The sequence below is a fragment of the Coccinella septempunctata genome, chromosome 6, assembly GCF_907165205.1.
Source record: "Coccinella septempunctata chromosome 6, icCocSept1.1, whole genome shotgun sequence".
NCBI lineage: Eukaryota > Metazoa > Arthropoda > Insecta > Coleoptera > Coccinellidae > Coccinella > Coccinella septempunctata.
This window is the reverse complement of record NC_058194.1, coordinates 32276840-32300195: the sequence shown is the minus strand read 5'-3', so window position 1 is coordinate 32300195 and position 23356 is coordinate 32276840. Positions and strand designations below refer to the sequence as shown.

Sequence of the window (23356 nt, the reverse complement as noted above, 5' to 3'; positions counted from 1 at the left end):
AGAAAATTGCATGTTTGCATTAAGTATTCCTCTGAAATTGTCAATTAATAATCCATTTCGTCTTCGAATTATTTCTTTCCATGTTCCTGCTTTACATTAATTGAAAATTGAAAAACCACTACTACTGATGATTGAAGAGATTATGAGTTTAACAAGTTTCTGATCAAATTCATTGAAGCTGTTTTTTCTTCAATTGCGCAATATTGCGCATCAAGTATATGGATGCTTGATCAAATAATGTAGCCAAAACAAAAGTACTAAAATTTGTAATGATGAAATTATAAAAGGAGCGCATTCGCCATATAATATTGGATTAGAGCATTGAGTTTAATACTCGATGATTATAGGAAAACTAAGCAGACGATTTGAATGAGTAACAGTCAGTAACTATAAGCTGAAAAAAATATGATCAAATTTCGAACTTCAGGATAACATACTGAGCCGTGTCGAGCGTAGATATCTACGGTGTCGAGAGTATTATCTCCTTGCACATAGGAAACGATTCCGCCAATAATAAAAAGTAACAATGGTGACATAACCTCAATTGAATACGTCAAATAGAAAACATTCAAAATTTATGATGTCTAATGATGTCTATACAGATAGTAGGGACAATTTTAAATTTAACCAGGGCGAGTAGAAAGAATATTCCCCAGTTTTTCAGGAACTTCTCCAAAAAGAATGATTATGAAGACCCTTACCAATACGTGAAACGCAAACGAGTATCGAGAAATGGCAAGTTATCCACATCGAAATTGTGTTGATGATTACATCAGTATTCGTTTCAGGAGAGGGTTTAGTTTGGAAGGATCCAAATTTCGAGCTATTAGCCTCGACTTCTTCGGTCGACTTCCCATTTTATCTTCCTGGAAATGTAGGCTTGGCATGGTTTGATAAAAAAACTACCCTACGAACCCCTCATCATAAATTTGTGATGAAACAGGTGAATGGAGTGAGTTCAAAATACTATTTTGGTTTCCAGTTCGGAAATGTCATAATACAAGTTATTTTACATTGTAGAAAGACTTGACTGATGATATTACATGCAGTATCCAGGAGTGTCCTAAAGTACTCAGACAAACCGTTTATGATCTTTTTCCTTCACGTAACTTTGAAACGTCAGAATTGTCTGTAGTTACGATTTCTTTAAAGCCGAACCATAAGCTCATGAGACAGAACAAAGAGGAGGAAACTGAAAAATTAGCTCAAACGGTTGGTTTCTCTGAAGTTGTGATTAATTTTTTCCTAACAGGATTTCATTTTTGCTCTAGTTCATCATTGCAGCGAAAACAATTTGTGATAAGATACGTAAAGCAGGATACTGGGCTGATTTCATTAACCCTTTCTCAGGTTTGCCTTATTTATCCAGAGATAGAATAAATAATGCTAAACTGTATGAATCTAATGAGAAATTCAGGTGCTTGGATTTTCAAATTTTTGAAATCGAGCACTGCAAAATAATCTCAAATGAGCTGGAGGGGAATGGAAAACGATTTATAGGTAAATTTGACAGAAATTTCAGGTGAGAATTTTATGCTCAGTCACAATTTTATTTTCAGGCAGTCTGTTCACTACTGCTCCATGCATAGAAGAAAATATAGTTTCTATTTTTGTCTGATAGGTATTTCATTTGGTTGTTGATTGTGTGAAGTACCCAGAAATAAAATTATTTCATATATTTGCCTTTTTGTTACCTAGAATAACCTTTAGATTGAAATAATATGTGCCTAATATTCTATGTTCTAATTAAAACCACAGTCTGTGGTTTTAACTATAGACAAACATATATTCTGGGGTCTGTGGTTTGAGCCATAGACAAACATATGTTTTGGGGTCTGTGGTTTGAGCCACAGAATAGGTTTTTGCGCCTTACAACAAGAATAATTGGCAACCATACATACATATAGACAAGTTTGATGTGGTGCAGCGCCATCTATTGAAGTTTTCTTGAACTCGAAGGGACCTTTACAGTTTTCTTTTTTAGGCGTAGTAGAATTCTATTACAGTTTTCTGTTCGATTCATGACAGGAATCTGTTTCAGTTGTCGAATTATTCTCTTGAGTTCGTTTATCTGTCGCTAGATGGCCTCTGCCAGTAAATTAAAGAAAAGATGGTTCACTTTCAGAATCTCATTTTATTTCACTGAAGGACAGATTTGATTTTGTTAATCAGGGGGTATTTTCCTCCACCGCATATTCCGTTGAAATCGTCGGTGTCGTAGGAATAAACCGCAACTCCACCGAGACCCAATTCTTTGGCAAACTGCGCTTTTTCTCCAACCGACTCGGCATCTTCAACTCCAATCCATTGATCACCGTTTATGATGTGAGGTACTCTCGTTTCCTCGTCGAAAACGCGTTGCCAGTTGCTGTCAAACTCGCAAATCTAAAAAAAAAATCAGTAAATGATCTTCTAGAATCGGTGATTTCGTGTTTCACCTCATTATATCCCATCATGCCTGCTTCTTGAGTGTACGGTCCTGCAGCGGAGGGTCCGTTGGAATGTGCGTGCAAATCGGTTTGGGCTGGGTCGGTCAGAGTGAAACCTCTTCCGTAGGTTACGATACCCATGTTCAGCTTAGATGCTGGGGCTCCCCTTGCAATCCAGTGGTGAATGGTAGCATTCTGTTGAAAATATCGAGTCAAATACGAGTTTCTTGAAATTACTGGAACAGAATTGGTGCAGGAGCTAGGGGAACTTGAATTAAGCTTCGAGAAAAATGGTCATCGGGAAGGATAATGAATAATTTATGTTGAAGTAATGAATAATGATATCCTGACTGACTGAGGTGGGTATATAAAGGGAGGATGAATACTTACTACACTCAAACCATTTGACCGGTCCTTTGAGGATTGGTAGAGTGGAGAAGAGTGAGCAACGTAACCGTCGTAGGAGCCATGGAAGTCGTAAGACATTACATTGATCATGTCTACGGTACTGGAATAACAGATCTGATAAAATACAGGGTCCTCCTATGAGTATCATGCATAATCAACTAACGCACCAAAATTCAGATGATAATTGAACTAAAGAAACCGAATATCTTCAACTTTTGACGAGCACTTTATCTCGTGAAGAGTGAACAATTTCCACAGCTTCATTCTGGATAGCTACACCTCCCAACAAACCCCTGATGTGTCTTGTCACAAAGTTTGCTGGGCGTACGTGACCACGTTTATCGGCACTGGCCCCTGGGGGCCTATTCGCAGACGAAATTGGGGCGATAAGCGAGAAACTCCCGAAATTTAATAAACAGTTCGAAGGTGGGGCAGTTCGCAAATCGAATACATAAACGTTGTTTTAAAACAACCCGGACACGGCAACTGCACATATCGGTCGAAAACTGACTCGAGGGCCCTATCTCAACCCTTCTTTTATTGATAAGGCTGCCCCTCGAATCTGGAGGTCGACGTTACGTGTACAACAACGCCAAACATGAATTCCTCACCGCCGATATTTTTATGGTGGCGTGACTTTGGTTGGCGGTACCGTTGGACGATGTTTATCGTTTCAACTTAGCTGATGGATGTTTTGGAGAATTCTGAGACTTCGTGCTTGCTCCTGAGAGCAGTTAGCTGTTCATTAATACCTAATGATCCTTTCGAATTGAAACTCGTGTAGGATGAATTCGTCAAGTTTGTAACAGAGTGAGTTCCACTCCATAAATCTCCGGTATAACAAAAATATAATTCTTCTTTATTCATCAACATCCTCTCCGATAAGTCAATATTAGTTGAATAGTTGATTTGAGGGCCGTTCCTAGCGGGGGTGCAGCGCGTGCCTCGCGGGTGGATAGCCGCGGCAGCCGCGCGGTAACGCGGTCCCGTTTCGTTGAATAGTACAAAATATATCGACCCGGGTCATTTCGTTGACTAATTCGAGATCGCAGATTACGAATATGCAATTAGATTTTTTGTAGGATCAGTATTTTAGGAAATAAATCACTTTTAGTGGAAAATTTCGAAAAAATTGGTCAACTTTGAGGAGCTGTAGCAGCCAGAAAAGAGGCACTAGACACAGGGGCGGATGGGACCACCGGGAAACCGGGAAAATTCCCGGTGGGCCGGTCGATTGTTGGGTCAGAGGGCTGGTCAGTTCGTACCATTTTTTTGTCTTCGGCGGAACATATATATTACGTCGATATTTTTATTTTTTACAAATATTGAAAAACAATTCAAAATGAATGTTGGGAAAACTACCAATGAATATATGTTTCAATAAGTTTTGGAAATAATATTGATAAAATTAAATTTTTCCTGAACAACTGTCATAAACAGGGTGGCTTGAAACCTAATGAAATACAGAAGTTGCAAAAAACTCTACAAGTGATTGTATGATTATTATGCTGAACTTGCCTTATACGAATATTTTAAGTTGCCAGTCCATGGGACACGGGGTGTGAAAGTAAAGTTTAGTTATGTGATATTAAACCTCTGTTTTTAATATCACACTACCAAACTTTACTTTATTTAATATCATTTGACAGAAGCTTGCTTGCTATAGGAAAAACAAAATCTATGTCGGCCAACTTAGTATTTGCAATTCAATTATGTAAAACGAAAATCTCCTGAAAAGGTTGAGGTTATTGAGAAAATATATATTTTCTGACAGGAAAGGTCTCTTCTTTGAGATCTATAGAGTTATATAAGTATTCTTATTTCTCAACAAGAAACTCCTACAACTCAATTTTCTTGTTTCTACTGTCAAAATTATCATTATTATAAATTTTTGTGTTTTCCACATCACGAAACTAGCAACATAAGGCGTGTTTAGCTTAATCGCCCTTTAATTAGTTGCAGTATCAATAGTTTATAGATTTTATTCAAGTTTTGAATAATATGTATAGGTGTTTCTTCAAAATTTATGTAGGTACAGTGGGTGTCTTACGTAAATGGGTCACTGGATTGCTCCTTATTCGTTTAGCAAAATCTTGAAGTGAATAATTAATATGATGATATTTCAAGGTATATAAAAAACTATCTAACATAATCATGGAAAGGTATTATGGTAAAAAACTAAAAAACCATTTTTCAAATTAGTAAAAATTCTTCAGTGTCGACTGGCTTAGAAATTAATGGTACAGGGATACTATTTCTAACCTTTTTTTTTTCATTTAAGATTCCACCAATTTCATTCAAAATTACCCTGAGGAAATTTGAAATCGAAATTCGGAAACTATGCATCCATGTTGTGTATGGTTCAAAAAATACTTTATGTCAAATGTGAGAAAATTTGAAAATTTTCATTTTTTCAACCATACCTATAGACAACATGGATAGATTTTCCGTTGATTCTATTTACTCAGAGTTGTTTTGAAGAAAATGGATTGAAATAAATATAAAACTAACATAATGCAGATTGTAAAGGAGTTGTTAATTTAAGGGTCGATTTATAGTTGAAAAACAGTGGGTCTTTCATATAATTTTTTTTTTTTGAGCAGCCCATGTTTATATACAGCTTCCTGAAGAAAGCATATGAAAAAAATGTTTGATTTTTTTCTTAGAAACTGGAAGACAGACAAAAATCAAATTGAGTAGTTGTTCTATATAGACAATAAAAATTTTTTTGGTGTTTCCTTACAATGCCTGCATGCTATCCGCCACCTAGGTGAAAACTTTCACTTAAAGCAGGAAATCAAAGATTAATTTCTTGAAAGAATTATATGAATAAGGAAAAAAAATTCTCGCGAAACGATTTTGGAGGTGTTTTTTAATATCCCTTGCAATTATATGGGAACAATTTTTTCATCGCCTTTTCGTTTCCACAAAATGTCTGCTCAATTTTTTGACAGTTTTCTGAATTGTAAAAAAAAATTGAAAATTGCTTTTAAGGTTCCATTTTTAGGGGCTGCTCATCAAAATGTCTTTTTCATGGCAACTCATGCTAGCTACTCCCCTGAACCCCCACCTTAAAAGTACCTTTTTCGTTCTTGAAGTGGGCCGGTCTGAAAGAAAATTCCCGGGCCGGTTCGAGGTAGCCCATCCGCCCCTGACTAGACATATGCTGATTTTTTCGGTGATAGATGGATCCGTTGCAAATAGAAAATTCTAATTTTCATCCATCTAACGATAACAGTTTATATTTTATGATTTTTTCCGCGAAGGTCCAAATTTTCCAATTTTTCATTGACTATAACTTGAAAAATAAATTTTTTAAAAAATATCTGTTAGCATATTCGTTATCTTCGTCCTCGAATTAGTCGACAGTATAAATTTGGTTTCGATCGGAGACCAAAAATATTTTTCGAAAAAATCGCAATTTTTCCATACATATGTATGGAAAATTTTGAAAATTTTTCGATCTTCCCAATTTCCACCAAAACTGGAGTATTTACTAAATCGGGGGCGTAGATCACGAATATGCAAGCAGAATTTTGCTGAAAGGATTAGTTTTCAAGTTATGGTCCATGGAAAATTCGAAGTTTTGGACCTTCGCGGAAAAAATCATTAAATCTGAACTGTTTGCGGTAGGTGGATGAAAGTTGAATTTTTCTATTTGCAAAGGAACAATCTATCACCAAAAAAATCAGCATATCTCCAGTGCCTCTTTTCTGGCTGCTACAGCTCCCCAAAGTTGACCAATTTTCGAAAATTCGAAATTTTTGACTTGAAGTGATTTATTTCCTAAAATACTAAAAAGTTCGAAAAATAAAATTATTTCGGACATATTGGGAGATGAAGGAAAAGGTACTTACTTAGCCACAACTGGCACGTCGTACGACGTATCTATCTGCGATAACCATCCGGATCCAGCTACAGAAAGAGTGAGGTCCCCTAAGCTTGCTTTGAGTTCCACGAGCAGAGAAGGTAAATTTTGGACATCCGCCTGTGCACCGCCTCTTGCGTTGGGGAACTCCCAGCTGAGGTCGAAACCGTCGAAACCGTACTGCCTGACGAAGGCAACAACGTTTCGTACCATGTTGGCTCGTAGTGTTGGGTTGCCTGAAAAAGCAAGAAACGCCACTCAGTTTCACGAATTATGAAAGGGATCTACAGATACCACGTGCGGAGTAGGTAGAACATTCCGCTACCCGACGATAGGTGGCGCACTTGGCTGTATATCCCCTTCCATTTGTAATGATATGAAAGGAATCGGCATATTCTCATTATTCTCTTCCTTACCGACAACTGCGGAGTATATTGATGATCCTTCGTTCCATCCTCCCATGCTGAGAAGGATCTTGAGGTCCTTGTTCTGCTGCTTGAGGTTGATCAAGTCGCTGATTCCGTTGAGGTCGATGGCCTCCCATGAGTCCAGAATATGGACGCTGCCGTCGCTGTTCAAACCCACGAAGGCGTATAATATGTGTGAACAGAGATTGGGGTCGATATTTTGTGGTACAAATTTACCATTTCCAGGTCTGTACACTGTCCAACTGTTGAAGTAGCATACCACGTTAGCTGCAGAAGGAAAAGCATTGAATGTTTGGGTTCAAAAACACCGTAAAGTAGGCAATGGAATTTTGGAGGCATCTCAAAGGGATTCTAGCTCAGGCTGGCAGATACAGATTATTTATCAACCCTCGGAATTTCACTTTTTTTATCGCTTCTTATCGTCTTCAGAATTTTCAACTTCGATAAAAGAAAAATTGCTTGAATTACCAACCTGAATAGGCCTGAGCCACAAAGGCTAGCAAAGCACTAAAGCACAGGAATCCCCTCATTGTCACAGAAATTATTCAACAAGAATAACGACACTCAATCAACTGAACCTTTTTATATGAGTTTACTGAATTATCTTCGATATCTGTAGTACTTACCGATTTCGATTATTATTACGGAGAAAACAATCTGGGTTTTTCAGGAATTGACAGATTTTATCGATCCCAAGAAAAAAACGATTGAAGATTTGTTATCGATTCCCAATTTTGCTCTGATTTGATTTCCTCATTTATTGTGCATATTAAAAATACTTGGGAACGTTGATTTTTGGATTTTTGAATTTATATTGAGTCCAAAATTACAGATCGTATTGGTCATTTTTAATGTAGATGATTTGAGAATTTTCTGCTTGTCTTGGATGGAAATTTCGTTCAAATTTTTGGTTTTTATTCTCTGGTGACGCGAGCCACAGAAAATTTTCGATATTTTTCAATATGTGATCATGCATATCCCAAAACTGGACGTTATGAAAATCTATGCTCCTACAAGGGGTGGATAAATGGACAAACGACAAATCGGTCCTCATAGGCGAAAACAGCAAACTATGTTTCACATTCTATTTAGATTCAGGTCAGAATTGCGGATATGTACGATTTAATATCATGTTAGTGTATGGATTCCTTTTGAAACGATGCAAAGTTCTGCAATCCGCAAGAGATCCATCCATTGCCAAACTGTAGGAAACGATATCGATCAAATTTAGGCAAGAATGTAATTACCCACGACCGTTTCGCACAAATAACAATTTTTCGCTTTCTGGTCCAAACCTAACCATCTAGATGATTTTAATTCGGGTTACAGCCATTAGGTCATTAATTCTAACCGCTCAATCTGGCAGTTCGACGGATTACAGACGCAGATGGTAATATAGCTTCCTAGCAGGTAATTAGCATGGAGTGCAAACCATCAGAGGGGTCTTATCGTGGTTCCATTGCCGACGATTGAACTGCAGAAGCGTGTTAATGAAGGTGTTTTCCATGTTGACGGAGTGATTGATTCCGGTGAAATGGTTCATCAGCGACTAGAGAAATCTTATTTTTTCAGACAGTTTGAATGTGCCCAGTTTGCGATAGATACCCAACGCGATTTGATTGTTTTTTCGCTTTCCGTGTTCATGATTTTCCATTTGAAACCAGGGAAGAAGTAAGTATACCCTCTTTTTCACGTTAAGATGTCATATGTTTTATATGCGTCATCCTGTATAGTAGTTCATTCGAATTAAACTGGACAGAACTATTTGATTGTAGTATTCAATGATGTGTGGTCGATTTCATCATTTTCACTAGGATAATTCTTTTCAAACACTACACGTGTTTTACCTTCACCTTCATCTACCTGAAGATGATATAGTGATAGCGAAACACGTGTGGTGGTTAGGAACTCATCCCAGTGAAAACCTATAATTCAGATTCTAGTTTTTTTTGATTGTAGACACCCTGTATCATGATAAAATTGAAACAACGATTATTGGAGAATCTGATTTCACCTTCATTTTTCAACACGAGTGGATTTTCTGGAAATTCGCAGATTTGCAATTGCACTTTATCAGATATGCCTTATCTGAAATTAGAGTGCCTTAAAAATATCATACATACGAATATTTACATGAAAGAAGTTTTTCATTGAACTTTGATTCGGAATATTGTTTGTGATACATGGTTAAAATGCTTGAAAAATTGTATGGATGACGTGTGGAATCATTCTTTATGTGTATTTCCACTCATAATAAGGTTACTGGCTAATTTATTTCTACAATGGCCACATAAGTTCTAATATTGCCTATCACTGATTCATTATCTACAGAAATTAATATTCTGATTTATGATGTTTTATGTGGTTTGGCCATTTGGATGATAGCTATAGTTCAATCATAATTTAGGTACAATGAGTGGTAATTCTGGCGACAGATTGCTATAATGTCCGATAGTTCCAATGCGCGTTAGTTGAAATTTGCTGTAGTTCGAACGGTTTGGTAGTTCAAATGAACGTTATTTATGGTTTGAAGGGAGAACATCTCCAGAATTCAGACTTGCTTGATTTTCATCCAAAGTTTGGGCAAGAAGCTTTCTCATAAAACTCTTCGTAGATTTATTATTTGCTCAATTTCGATAATTATGCAGATATGATTATCGGATTTACATTCAATTCTGCGGAGGATTTGAAGCTCAAATCAACACTTGACAAATCGATGTCACTCAAGTGATCGATTTCGAGTCATATCCGAAAACTAGAACGTCAAAATTAAGCTTGACAAGCTAGTTCAGGTGAAACCGTAAAAACAGCGATATTCGCACTAGTTCACGGGCAATTTGCGATCATTAAACAGGGGTAACTTGGCGCCAGAGGATATCATGATTGAACCGTTTAATTAGTGCAAGAACGCCTTCATTAGCGTAATGATTTCGTGTATATCCCGAGGTGACTTCTTTGTTCTTGTCATCCACAAAGGTTTGGGTCTCGTCATTTCAGTCCTCTTCCTCAGCAGCATCCCAGAACTATTCTTATAGTGATTAATAGATGTGCTGATCTTGATTTTTTCGAAATTTATGGTCATTATCTCCCTCTTGTTGTCATTTTACTTTGAGGGTGTAGGAAGTATCGTATTAGCAATGTATATTCAAAATTTCAAGAGTCTGGCATCAGAATTGAGTTTTGCCTTTTTGTTAGTATCCTCGGGCGTTAATTCCTCGAGAAAATTGGGCAAAAATGAAAAGTCCGCTTTGATAATGAGTCTAAGACTCTTGAATAACCCCATCTAGTGGAAAAACGTCAGAGCAAAAAGGAAAATCGAGCCAATCCAAACCGCCAAAACCAAATCAATGTAAATCCGCGTATAATCAGTTCTTGAAGGTCTAGAAGCTCGATCTCGAGTTTAATGGCCAAAGAGCCAACGATAATTGTACAAAAAAACGTAGATGAACGCCTCGAACTGAGCGCGATAGGAAAATTCTCCTTTCCAGACTTCACAATTGATTCTTCCGCTCCAACTACCAAGCCGAGGGAACGCCAGAGATGGGGCAAGTCTGTTCGGAACTCCCGAAAACAATTGAACTTTCCAATTAAATCGTTCCCGAAACAAATGCCATCCCGGAAGTGATTGCAATAACATCGATTTCCAGAGTCGCAGCGGAGAGAAAACCTTATGTAGGTTTTGGACTGGTATTTGCATTTATGGAAATGTGGGGGACTTTATTCATGATTGAAGGGGTCCATTCGACTGATCAGCGCTTTCTGTACCGTTTGCTGTCGCATTGTCGCGTAGGTGAAAAAAATTTCTCACTAGGTTTCATTATTTCCAAAATATTTAGATTATTTTTAATTCTGTCGCTCCAAATAGCAATAGTCCTTTAAAATGAATGAAGGCAGCACTGATGTGGAGTCAGCAGCTTTTACGTGCTTTTTCACATTAAAAATAACAGCGGTTACCCATCCACATACTGAACTCGACCAATGCTGCTTGATCCCCAGAATGAATTTTTCTTTCGTGATATCTCCGGAAATACAAATCAGATCTAATTGAAACTTTGACTGAGGCTCAGAAACAACCCTTTGAAGAATCTTGCAGAATTGGAGCGTCATTTAGCGAATGATTCTTGAGATAAAGTAGTAGTTTCTCCATTTTCTAGGGGAACACGAGATGAAATTGATCGATGTAACAACAGTTAGAGTGGGCAGGCCCTAGTGAACAGACATTTAATGGTTGGTGTGAATTGCATGTAGGACAGGTAACGTTGATTTTAATTGAGTTTTCGTGTAGGACATACAAGTGCATTATCGTGCCCCTTTTATTGGAAAAGCGGCCCCACTATCCTATATTATTGTGCTTGGGTACAAGAACGTAAAGGTTTATTGTCGGGTTCGCTAGCTCGGCTTGTTAAATGAAAGTTGTACGCTGAGATGGGTATTATTGCTTAGAAAAAATATCGCAAACCTATGGTATGATTTTGAGTTAGTGTGTCTTTGGATCTTTTACAAAGAGTTGCATTCGAAGTACCCAATTTTTCGAATTTCACAGATATTTTTCATTTTTGAACATCAAATAACTCAAAAACGGCTCATTATACGAGAAAATATGAAGAATACTTTTATGTTTTTGTAAAACTTTCAAATATTCATTAAAGAGCAAGATTCATCAAATAAATGAAAAACTATATCCCGAAAGTTATTCCATTCGATAAAACCGTTCATGAGATTGAACTGAAAATAAATTTTTTTATGGTTTTTCAACAGCCTGTATCTTTTGATCCGAGCCGATTCGGATAAAATGATAAAGGAAAAAAGTGTTTCTTTCATCCTCAAGAATCTACTGTTGAAATATTTGTACGTGCCAAAGACTCAACCTGGATATTTTTGAAAAGCAATGTTTTTCTGTATGATATGAAAACGAAGAAAGAAAGCAATCGTATTCAGAATAACGAAGTTTTTTCCACTCTTAGAACAAAACATCGAAAAAAATGAATAGTAATAGTAATAGTAGTAATAGTAATATTTATTAATCCAATTGAGACATTGAAAATGTATAGGACAAGTCAATAAAGAAGCAAAACAGAAGTGAACAAAAAAGGCAACAAATAATAAGGTTACAATGAACTGAAACAAGATATTCCTCAACACTATAATAACAATTCTTAATAATAATTCGATATAGTGTTATTTTCCCTGTGAATAAGTGCTTGTAGAAAGTTCTTATACTTTTTAGATATTTTCGAAAATGAAGAAGTTATTGCACATTTTCTAAATCGACGAATTATAAAAATTTCGTTATCTACTAACGGACTCTTCACGAATATCGAGCCTGAAGGACTCCTTTCAACGTTTTTCCATATCTACTCAAGAAGAAACAGACAAAATCGAACAATTTGGGATACCCAGTACACTGACCATGTTGTTTTACCCTTCTACTGTTAGAAGGACCTTTGGTTCAATTTTAAAGAACCAATGAAGAGCCTTATTTGCGAACAAACAAAACTAAATTAAACATTTAACGTTTTACCTCCTCAAAAAAGGAGCAACTGGTGTCTCCTTTTAATCAGGCCATCCCATACTGGGCCACTAAGTGAAATAAGTCATTATTCAGAACCTTCCAACAGTATCGGCTCTTGAGATAGGACGGCTTGCGCAGGGAGCATTCGGGGAAGAAATGGGAACAGCAGGACTACACCGCCAGTCGTTTGGCGGCAGCAGAATAGCGGCGGCCCATCCATAAGCTGCCGCCGCGTGAGATAAACACGATATTATGGACGATGAGGAAGACCTCGAGGACATCCGCCTTCTTCGGATCCCAAAATTCAGATTTCTGTGAGTTAAAGCCGAGTTTAAACGAAAAAAAGTTTCGTGGTCCGCTGTGCGGTGTATGCGATTTACTGTTGAGTTCTGGTTCAGTCGACCCTTGAGGATTTAGGAGAGTTTGGACGTACCCAACTAGAGTCAAAGGTACCCACCATTCATATCACAAACCTTCATCTCTATCTTAGTCACATGCAATAATTTAAGACTATTATGGGTATGAACCCCTCAAAACAGTTTTTACATCATGTTGGAGAAAGTTTTGTTGCCCAATTTCCAGCGCAACAATGTTTCTCCAGATATGGAGCAGTATGGATCGATGATTGCCAGATGACATCCAGTTGGGCTTCTGTTGCACTGGTTTGGTCGAGCTACTTCATCATTTGGGTAGCTGTTGCTTTCACCATGTGGGGGTCATGAATCGTGTGCAAGCTTCAATGCAGAATTATTGGAAGATTTGCAAGAATTCAGCATTTGGAGGTCAAACACTCTAGAGCTCAGTTTTTCAACTGGAAAAACTTTGTTTTCGTTGGTTCAAGAGTGGACCTCGCAACCTCGCAAGATGAATATTTTTCTCAACGGTTATTCCCGAATTCATAATTCTAACTGTAGACCTTTGCTCCCAAAACTGACAACTGTTGTCAAATTGACTTGAGCGTCTAATTCTATGGGCGTTGGGTTATTTTATGATCGTTTATGGAAATAGAAACATGGAATGTCACATTTTCGTATTTTGGGAGTAGAAAAACATACTTTTGGAGCTGAAAACGATATCCTTGACCTCTCTACTACTGGTGATCTGGAAGGAAACGACTGAAGCATCAAAGAGTTGATTTGGCCGATGAAACCAGAGCTGGGAAAATACAAGCTTTGTATGTATTCGAAATACAACATTTCCAAACGTGTTATCAGCCTCCTGTCGAGCAATGAATGAAACCTGCCATAGACAACGAGCTTTCTACAGGTCCTGATGAGCACAAACTCGTGATGAAGCTATTCATTGATCACAATTCAAGTTATTTAGAGTAGAAGTCCTGGTAACTCGAGAGTTCTATTCTCTCTACATTACTTGGGAAGAACTCTCAAAATGGAGCTCACTATTAAAACGAACTAAGTGACAGATAACGCTCAAGCTGTCAAAATACGTTTGCAAAATTTTCTACAATGGAAACACAGTAAAGAATTCATTCTTGTATCAGTTTAATCAATCTAGCGTTGATTTGAACTACTTTGATCAACATCGGGCATCTATTTATCACAGGATCAGCGTTTTCCTCCTATCTCATGAAAAATAAAAAGTGAGAAGTGTAAAAACCTATCAGATAAAATTATGAGAGCACCTCAGCCGAAAATATAGATGAGTCCATCGAAATTACTTGGAAATTAAGCAGAACTTATCATCTCCTTGAGAAGGCACCCCTAAATTTCTCCGATAACAATTTATCTCACTACGTATGGAATTCTCTGTCGGATACCGAAGGGAGGGTGGTAGTTTATGGGAAATAACTCCAGCCCCTTGGCAATTCCCTTTGATGAAACACGCAAGAGGCTGAGAGTCCTAAAATTTGCTAGAAAATCTGATAGATTAATGTCTCGCCAAGTTGCGACCCGTTGTTATGAAATTAAACCGAGGCGTTTATGGGGAGTTGAAGGGAGTATATTAGCGCGCTGAAGGTGGTTAATTGCATCTTCGAAATCATCGAGAGCACTTGTTGTTGGTCGACTACAGAATTGGAAAAGGTCCAGAACCTTTCCTTTAGTAATTTCGAGCGATCTAACAGTTGAAGGGAGTTTTAAGGGAAGTCAGTGCTCAATTCACCCTACAGCATTCCTTTTCCCTCCATACTTATGGAAAAACGAAAATTCGAAGACTTGAAAGCATCAAACTTGCAACCTGTTTTTCATGGAACTCCCAAAATTGTTCGAATAATCAAATTGATTAGCCCCTGGAGGGTGTTTCCCCACATAACTATGAGTAAATGGCTGCATGTGTTTAGTTTAAAAGTGAATAATTCTCATGCATCGTGGACACTACTGATATATCGTTATTAAGGTTATGTTCTAGATCTGAACACTGCTCGTAAAGGCTGTGTGGAAACTTCGTTTGAATTATTTATATCCCTCGCTTCACAGAGTGTATATTTTCATATATACTGGGATTTTTCCTTTGCTCCAGCTTCTTCCCGACATTAATGGAGTGTTGGAAAAGGGATATTCGAACTTCTTTGTTGGACAAAAACTTCGATCAGACGACTGTTATAACTTTGCCATTTTCTGGATGGCAATTCTGAAAAAAGTGCCTTATGGGCAATTGAAGTGGAAATTGAAGAGAATTCTAGGAATTTTCATCACATCCTAGTACAGGGTGGGCAAAATTCGTTGTCTACTGAGAGGATCTCAAGAACTATAAGTTCTAATGGTTCATTAGGTGAACTTTAATTTTTTTAAATGCAAACTTTTATTGAATTTGTTATTTTTGAATTGGAAAAAAATCTTTTGTCAGTAGATTCTACGTATGAAAGTGCCTAAAAAGATTTAGTTTCAGATCTGTTACTTCAGAGACAAAAAAGTTATGAGAACTTTTCGGAATCGTCAAAATCTCAATTTTTTTTTATAACTCGAAAACTAAAAATGATAGGCGGTTTTGTTTCCAGATTTGGATTAGTCATGAAAAAAGAATGTGTCATCCGTTTTCTTCTAGCTGCTATAGTACTCGAGATCCTCTCAGTAGACAAACGAATTTTGGCCACCCTGTACATACAGGGTGACTGTTTGACTCGTACAAATATTTTAACAGTAGATTCTTGAGGTCAAAAGAAACACTTTTTTCCTTAACCATTTTTACCGAATCGCATCGGTTCAAAAGATACAGGCTGTTGAAAAACCATAAAAAAGTTATTCTTAGTTTTATCTCACAAATGGTTTTATCGAATGAAATGAGTTTCGGAATATAGTTTTTCATTTATTTGATGAATCTTTTTCGAACACAAGATATCACCCACGTCTTCTAGTTTTCTCATTATAACCAATACGTACCATAAAAATACCAAAAATTCAAAGAACCGAACTCTTGAAACTAAGTTTGACGCTATCTAATGAATATTTGAACGTTTTGTAAAATGAAAGTATTCTTCATATCTTCTCGTATAATGCGCCGTTTTCACAAACGAAAAATATCTGTGAAATCCGATAAATTGGGTACTTTGACCGAATGCAACTATTAAAAAGATCCACAGATGTGTAGTGTCACAGATTCAGCTAGTTATTCTGAAGGTGATTTTGTTCTTCCAGGGGTAGTACATTCTGAAAACTCAAAATGACCCTATTTTTTTTCTGGGCCGAATATGAAAAAATTGTTTAGGAAAAAAATGTTTCTTTTAACACCAAGAATCTGCTGTTAAAATCTCAAAAAGACTCAGTCTGTATATTGTGGTTCAGACCCCGTGAAAAAAATGTAGAATTTCACACATATCGATTACCTATTACACGAGCAAAATTCCACGCTCATATCGGTTTCAGATAATAATTTAATCGGTGCAAACCACGTCGAAACAATTCTGCACCAGCAAAACCCCCGTGAGATATCACCGTTTCATTTTGATTCGGGATAAAACAGCAATGTACTGCCTACAAAAGGGGCCTTTGTCGTTTAATTAACAGAACAACCGTAAATCATGCACGTTTTCCAGGAAGCAGGTTATGAAAACAGTGTTCGGCCATTAATTCGTACAGGGTATTTGAAGAATAGCTTTTCGCCCTTCGATTATTGGCAATAGGCGATAATTTACACTTTCCAAAGCGTAGTAGGCACAGACAAGGTGAGACCTAAGGTGAAAACGACGAAAAAACATCAATATTCTTCGTGTTTCAGTTTGTGAAGAACTTATTTATTTTTCTGACCACACAGGTCAGACCTCAATATTGGGTTAACCGTGGATCAATGGAGTAAATGATTTTGATAGTTCGATCTAGACTTTCTTCTTTCTAGACTCTCTAAATGTGCAAAATTCTTGGCATGGAATTCGGCAATTGGCAATTAGTATTATATTGTAATATTTATTATAGAAAACAAAATGATTAATACATTTTCTATAATAGATTGCAACTTAAACAATAAGCTGAACATTATGAAGTAGGAACCATAACTCGTTGCTTGATAGATTGAAACTTTTTTTAAAATTAAAAACAAAAGAGGTGATTTTGTATGCGTTGCTATATCCTTAGCAATTGCCAATTACCGAATGCTAGAACTGACTCTGAATTAACAACCAATCGGAAAATATTTACCAAAACTTCACTTCCGTTTAATATTTCTGGATACAGAAAGCGAACGAACATTTCTGAATCAATTGGCTGTTATTCTTCACATGAACTCTGAGTACAGTAAACGAACCCAATTCAGTTTAATGGAACTGAAGAGATTAACTCTGTTTTCATTTCTATCGTACTTTACGATGCTCCTAGTTTTAAAACAATGAGAATAGGAGAAGCAGTCAGATATCTCGAATAGACCTCTCCGAATATAACTTAGATTGGATCTTTTGATAGTGTCTGAGGATTAAGTTGTCCATTCTTAGTTACGATTTGTAGATGGGATTATTATTGGTCTCTCCACAGAAACATACAAACGATGATTTCAATTGGAATGACTAGGACTGGGAATTCACATTTCAAAGTCACTCAATACAGGGTGAGTCTTTGACTCTTAGAAATATTTCAACAGTAGATTCTTGAGGTCAAAAGAAACACTTTTTTCCTTTACCATTTTTTCCGAATCAGCTCGGTTCAAAAGATAGAGGGTGTTGAAAAACCATAAAAATTTTCATTTGTTGTGTTGTGCATTTCACCTATCTAGTTATATACAAAACAGAACACCCAGTACGGAATTTTCCCCAACTCAATCCAAATTACACCTATAATTCCTGTTGAAAACTCTTTTATCGATTATTTTCATTCCATCCCGGCTTCGAAGGTTAGTTCAACAATTTGAAGTATCAAATTCGCTTTCGAGAGAATTTTAAGGACCTCCAGGACCAACAAGGCATTAATCGCAACCAGTGAAACCCCTAGTTATAATCTGTTGGGCAAATAAGGGAAAGAGGGTGTAAGGGACACCCAGTGCATTAGCGGTTTGGTTGCGGTTATCTGTGTAATCAATTCGTGGGTGTGAAGTTTGAATTGGCTAATCTCGAAACGTATACGTGTTATGTACTGTAATAAATAGAAACGGCTTGCAGTGCTACCTGATTATGTGGTTTCTCCTTGTAGTTTACCACTGAGGAGATTGCCTGGAAACATACGTAGGAACACCTACTCTGTAAGGAGTAGATGAAAGAAATCTTTCAACCTAATACACTCATTATCATGTATTGTGGATAAAATCCACATTTGTCACATCAAAGCTGAAAATCTACATGTACAAGGATGTATTGATATCTATAGTAGTTAGACTAGACCAGTTCTATGCATAAAAAAATATTGCGTTACTATAGCAACTAACAATAACTCATTAGAAGTGTCAGTGTGAAGTTTGAGGCCAAAAAAGTAAACCAGAGTTACTCAATGAATTAAAAGGAAGAAGATGTCCACCGAAATTGTGAAAATCGAAAAATTAGAGTATCGAGCCATCATCAAGTACCTGTAAAAGGGTTAAGAGGTAAGCAGATTTACAAAGATATGCTTAGTACCCTTGGTGATCAATGTCCTTCGTATGCGACCGTGAAAAATTGGACTGCAAGCTTCAAAAGAGGTAAATTTTCCATTGAAGATGATGACCGATAGGGAAGGCCAGTTTCTGTGTCAGTCCCCGAAAATTCGATGCAGTTCATGACATGATTTTATCAGACCGTCGAATTGGGCTAAAACGGATTTCTGAAGCACTGAATATTTGATACGAACGCGTTCATCCTATAGTTCACGTCAATTTGGACGTCAAAATGGATCCCCAAATGTTTGAATGTTGATCAAAAGCGTGCAAGGGTAGAAGCATCGCGTTCTATCTGTGCTCGATTTGAAAACGATGTGGACTTCATAAACTCCTGTTACTATTGATGAGACTTGGGCACATTTCTACGATCCAGAAACAAACCAACAATCGATGGAATGGCGACACTCTGGTTCTCCAAGAACTAAGAAGTTTCGTGTCCAAAAATCTGCTGGAAAAGTTCTTGCTTCAGTTTTTTGGGATTGCCATGGAGTAATCATGATTGATTTTTTGGATGAGGGTAGAACAATAACCGGAGGTTACTATTCGGCATTACAGACCACTCTACGGGAAAAAAATTAAAGAGTAAAGACAAGGAAAGCTATCCGAAGGTGTTTTGTTTTTGCAGGACAACGGCCCTGCACACAAATCTCATGTTGCCATGCAGAAAATTCGTGATTTAGGGTTTGAATTACTAGAACACCCCCCCTTATTTACCAGATTTGGCTACATCCGACTATCATCTCTTTCCTCAACTGAAAAAAAGTTTAAAAGGTCGTAGATTTTTTATCAAGTCAGAAGTCAGAAGATTTCTTATTGTATTTGGTGAAAATATAGTTTTCATAATATTCGGGGATCCAGATTCCTACAGAATTAAGATTTTTCCAATGCGACATGTGAGGTATATGTCACATCTCTATATTTCGATAGGATTGATATCCTAGACCATTTGGGCTAAAAACCCCATCGGGAAAGGTTCTCTGACCCATGTATGATGAATAAAATTGAAATGGCGCTCCGGTTCGGACCGTTTATGGTCGTTCATTTGAAAAATGTTACAAGCTTCCAGAATTAGCAGCCTTAGGGTCCAATAAATCAACCTTCTATGGTTGACCGCTACGCCCACACACTCTCGCAGGCAGTTTACCCTGTCGGGGACTGATTTGACGCTCTATTTCACATGTTGATTTCCTAGTCCAGGGACGGTGCCAAAATTAAATCTTCAACCTGTGTTTTCTCATCATAAGAACATGTCAAAGGTGGATAATGAGACTCCAGTCTTCACTCACCTGGAGATGCTCTTGTTGTAACGAAACAACGACAAGAAGATATGGGAGGGCTGAAGGAAACTCAACGAATAACAAGGTATGTTTAGCCTGGGTCTTATTCTCACAGATTCAGTGGAATTCTTACCCAAATATTGCTGATATACTTCATTCAAATTTATTTTAGCAGTCGGTTGGCCATGAAATAATTTTCTCAAGTTTTTGTAACTAGAACGAAGTTAGGTTGGCACTCATGAAATGTCGTTATAATGTCATAACGCCGTTGCCACAACTAATATCAATTTTTTTTACGAAAATTCGAAAATGTCGAAAGTGATTGAAAAAAGAGACAGGGTTTCAGGAAGTGCTATTCAGAATTCAGGTCCGCTCATTCAAATAGTTATACCCTGATATTCTAAAATCCACAATACGTCAGACGGTAGCGAACATATTCAAGGTAAGAGAATTTATATAATGTTTCATCTGAGTCTAAAAGACTTACATTTCAGCTGAATATTTCCTCAATCAGAAAGATTGTGAATGAAGAGGATGACAAAAAATTTCCTTCTATTGGGAGACCCAAAAAAGTGGTGGCATTTCAGAATTTTATGTTTGAGTGAATTAATGCGAAAAGTTAACTACAGGATTTTCGATAAATGTCATCGGAGAATAAGTTCCCTAAAATGGATTTTTCTATTTTTCATTTGACTTGTCCTATACAATGTAAATGTCTTAAGGTACTAATAAATACCTAATTATTATAATTACATCAATGTATTAAGATGAATAGCCACAAATACGCGCAAGTTGCCCTGTTACTTGTTTATTCATGTGAAATTTTTGTTCAACGGTGAAGTTGCTTCTTAACTTGAAACTTCCTTTAATTCCTTTTACTTATATATTGATGCAAGATGATTTTTGTTGAAGAATTTAACATTTTGTATTTATCTGTTAATTCCTTCGGGAGATACCCATTCCCAACCACTGCATCATATGCATTTCATCTTCGGGTTAATATTTTTGAAATCTACAAATGATGTAAGCCAAAGAAGATAACGAACATTAACTCTCCTCAAGCTAGTGCATATTGTGATATTATACTGATCTCTTGTATTTTCCATGTAAATAACTGGATTTGGTATGTCTTCAAACATTTTGTATAAACTTCAATTATGTTCGTCACATATTTTCCGAAGAGATTCGACATTGTGATAAAATACGTAATAACAGAAACTTTTACGTAGAACGGGCAACATAGCGTTGATTTGAAACCCAAAAATGTTTTGACAAGCTTCATAACCCCACATTTTCGTACTATACAGAGTGAAATGTGTCAAATTTCCATGGCCAACCGACTGTTCAATAAAATTGAATGAAGTATACGTTTTCATACCCCCTGTAGTTTGATATTTCCTCAGTCTTGCAGCACAGGCAGCAATATCTTTAATGTCGTTCGACATACACAAGAAAAAGCTCTCTTTCGACTCCCCCATACAGATTTCTGTTTGTATGCACTGGAACGAATTTGCATAGTTGATTTTTTCCCTTTCAGATCTTCGTATAGGATAGTTAAACGTTCATCATATTCGATCTTGAAAGTCTATTTCAACATAACCCCCTTGTGTACGTTATCGGCTCTCTGCTATGTCAACATTTAGATCGAGGAACCTTGGATTTAGACCCGGAAAATTGGACCCCTTTGAAGACTCTATTTAACTTGAGTTAAATTCGCGATTGATATCAATCTCTTATGTGCAGGGAAGCGAATGAGATAAACTTTCGTTAAAAAGAGGGACGAAAACTCCTCAGCTGTCTCCAGGATTCATCCCTTGGATTTTTATGGAAACCAAGCAGATTTTTTTCTCAAACAGATGCTCTCTCAGCACTTATTCATCCAAAGATCGTCCTGCGTCTCCAACATTTGAAAAAAAAGTGATAATCCTCTGAAATCATCAAGAAGTGGGAAGTGACTAATAAATTAAGGGTACCGGATTAATTTATATCATTTCTACAGTATCTATTCATTACGCACAAGGTACACCCTTGGGACACGCAACTTCAGAGAGAAAACTTCATGAAATTGCCCACACCCTGGTCAAATTTCCGGAGTTCATTATGGGCTTAGGAAAATTTGAGAGTCTTCCCTTTCAGGTCCAGTAATTAAGATTGACGAGAACTTTTGATGAAGTTCTGTAACGAGTTCAAAACATCGCCAGTGACATGGGACGAGGAATTTTCTAGACAGACTCATTTCTGATTCGATGTTTTCGGTTAATTGGCAATTTCTTCGAATATACGAGTTTTTGAACCGTCTGTGTCCATTTGATTGTATTTAATTCGTAAGTTTGGGTGATGGATCACCTTCCTCAATATTTCTTCTACACTGCGCAAAAAATTAACGCACATTATAGAAATCTCAAATTTATTCTACAACTGAAGGTGTTCTCAATGATAATTTTTTTTAATCAGAATTATGCATGCCTATGTTATCCACTTTCGCAGGTTTTCTTCAATACAGATGTTTTTTCCCAGCAGGAATAAAAAAAGATGATATTATCAGATTTTGAATCTATTGGCTCCATTCTAAAATCAGTTGTTCTCGATCAATTCTAGTGATCAATAGTTTTTCTACACTCGATCGCTATGCAACGCGAAACACGCAATTTGACCCAAGAGAAATGTGCCCAAGATGTAGTTTTGCGAGAAGAAGGGTGGACATACACAAGAGTTGCAGAAAGGTTTGGAGTTTCCCATACAACTGTGTCCAGAATGTTGCAGCGATTCAGGGAGACAGGTATGAATGTCCGAAGACCAGGACAGGGTAGACCACGGGTAACAACTGCCATTCAAGAACGTTACTTGAGAGTTTCTTCGTTGAGACAACGGTTTGCAACCGCTCGCCTCCTTCAAATTCAGATTGAGCAAACCCATGAGGTGCAAATTAGCACTCAGACAATAAGAAATCGCCTCAGAGAATATGATTTAAGGCCTCGTGTCGCGGCAAGAGGCCCAGCTCTTACCCCAGCCCATCGAAGGGCGCGTTTGGATTTTGCGAGAGAGCATATCCATTGGGAAGAGGCCGATTGGGAAAGAGTTCTCTTCACAGATGAGTCTAGATTCTGCCTCTACCATTGTGATCGACGTTCCCTTGTATACAGACGTCCACATGAAAGATATGCTCAGTGCAATTTCCTGAATACTACTGGTTTCGGGGGAGGATCGATTATGGTATGGGGTGGAATATCTTTGACTGCTCGCACAGACCTAGTGGTCGTTGATAATGGAGCTATGAATGCTGATAAGTATATAAGGAACATTCTTGAAGAGCATGTAGTGCCATTTGCCCCATACATTGGTGAAAATTTCATTTTTATGGACGATAATGCCAGACCCCATCGTTCAGGAGTACCTTGAAGAGATTGAAGTCTCTCGAATGGAAT

General features: G+C 37.3%; 3 protein-coding genes across 4 annotated transcripts in view; 2 read left to right on the top strand and 1 right to left on the bottom strand.

Annotated features, from left to right (window-relative positions):
- Window positions 1-536: 536 nt before the first annotated feature.
- LOC123315150 (cobalamin trafficking protein CblD) lies at window positions 537-1676 on the top strand. Of its 2 annotated transcripts, none has more exons than XM_044900735.1 (5): window positions 537-735; window positions 789-943; window positions 1021-1212; window positions 1272-1500; window positions 1560-1676. In XM_044900735.1, exons 1-5 carry the CDS (start codon window positions 588-590, stop codon window positions 1616-1618), a joined length of 783 nt encoding a protein of 260 aa, XP_044756670.1. In that variant the 5' UTR covers window positions 537-587; the 3' UTR covers window positions 1619-1676. The 2 variants fall into 2 exon arrangements, with proteins under 2 accessions (XP_044756670.1, XP_044756669.1); XM_044900734.1 differs by having other exon boundaries at window positions 540-735; window positions 789-952.
- Window positions 1677-2114: 438 nt separating this feature from the next.
- On the bottom strand, window positions 2115-7718 carry LOC123315603 (acidic mammalian chitinase-like). Its single transcript, XM_044901360.1, has 6 exons — window positions 7606-7718; window positions 7122-7400; window positions 6695-6941; window positions 2820-2937; window positions 2439-2624; window positions 2115-2385 (listed from the first exon to the last, which is right to left on the bottom strand). The coding sequence occupies exons 1-6, from the start codon at window positions 7661-7663 to the stop codon at window positions 2140-2142; spliced, it is 1134 nt and encodes a 377-aa protein (XP_044757295.1). The 5' UTR covers window positions 7664-7718; the 3' UTR covers window positions 2115-2139.
- Window positions 7719-12513: 4795 nt separating this feature from the next.
- LOC123316034 overlaps window positions 12514-23356 on the top strand; it is a 72076-nt gene continuing 61233 nt past the window's right edge. Inside the window, exon 1 of the mRNA XM_044901944.1 lies at window positions 12514-13094. The gene's annotated coding sequence lies outside the window, so the exon portion shown is untranslated. The remainder of the gene's footprint in view (window positions 13095-23356) is intronic.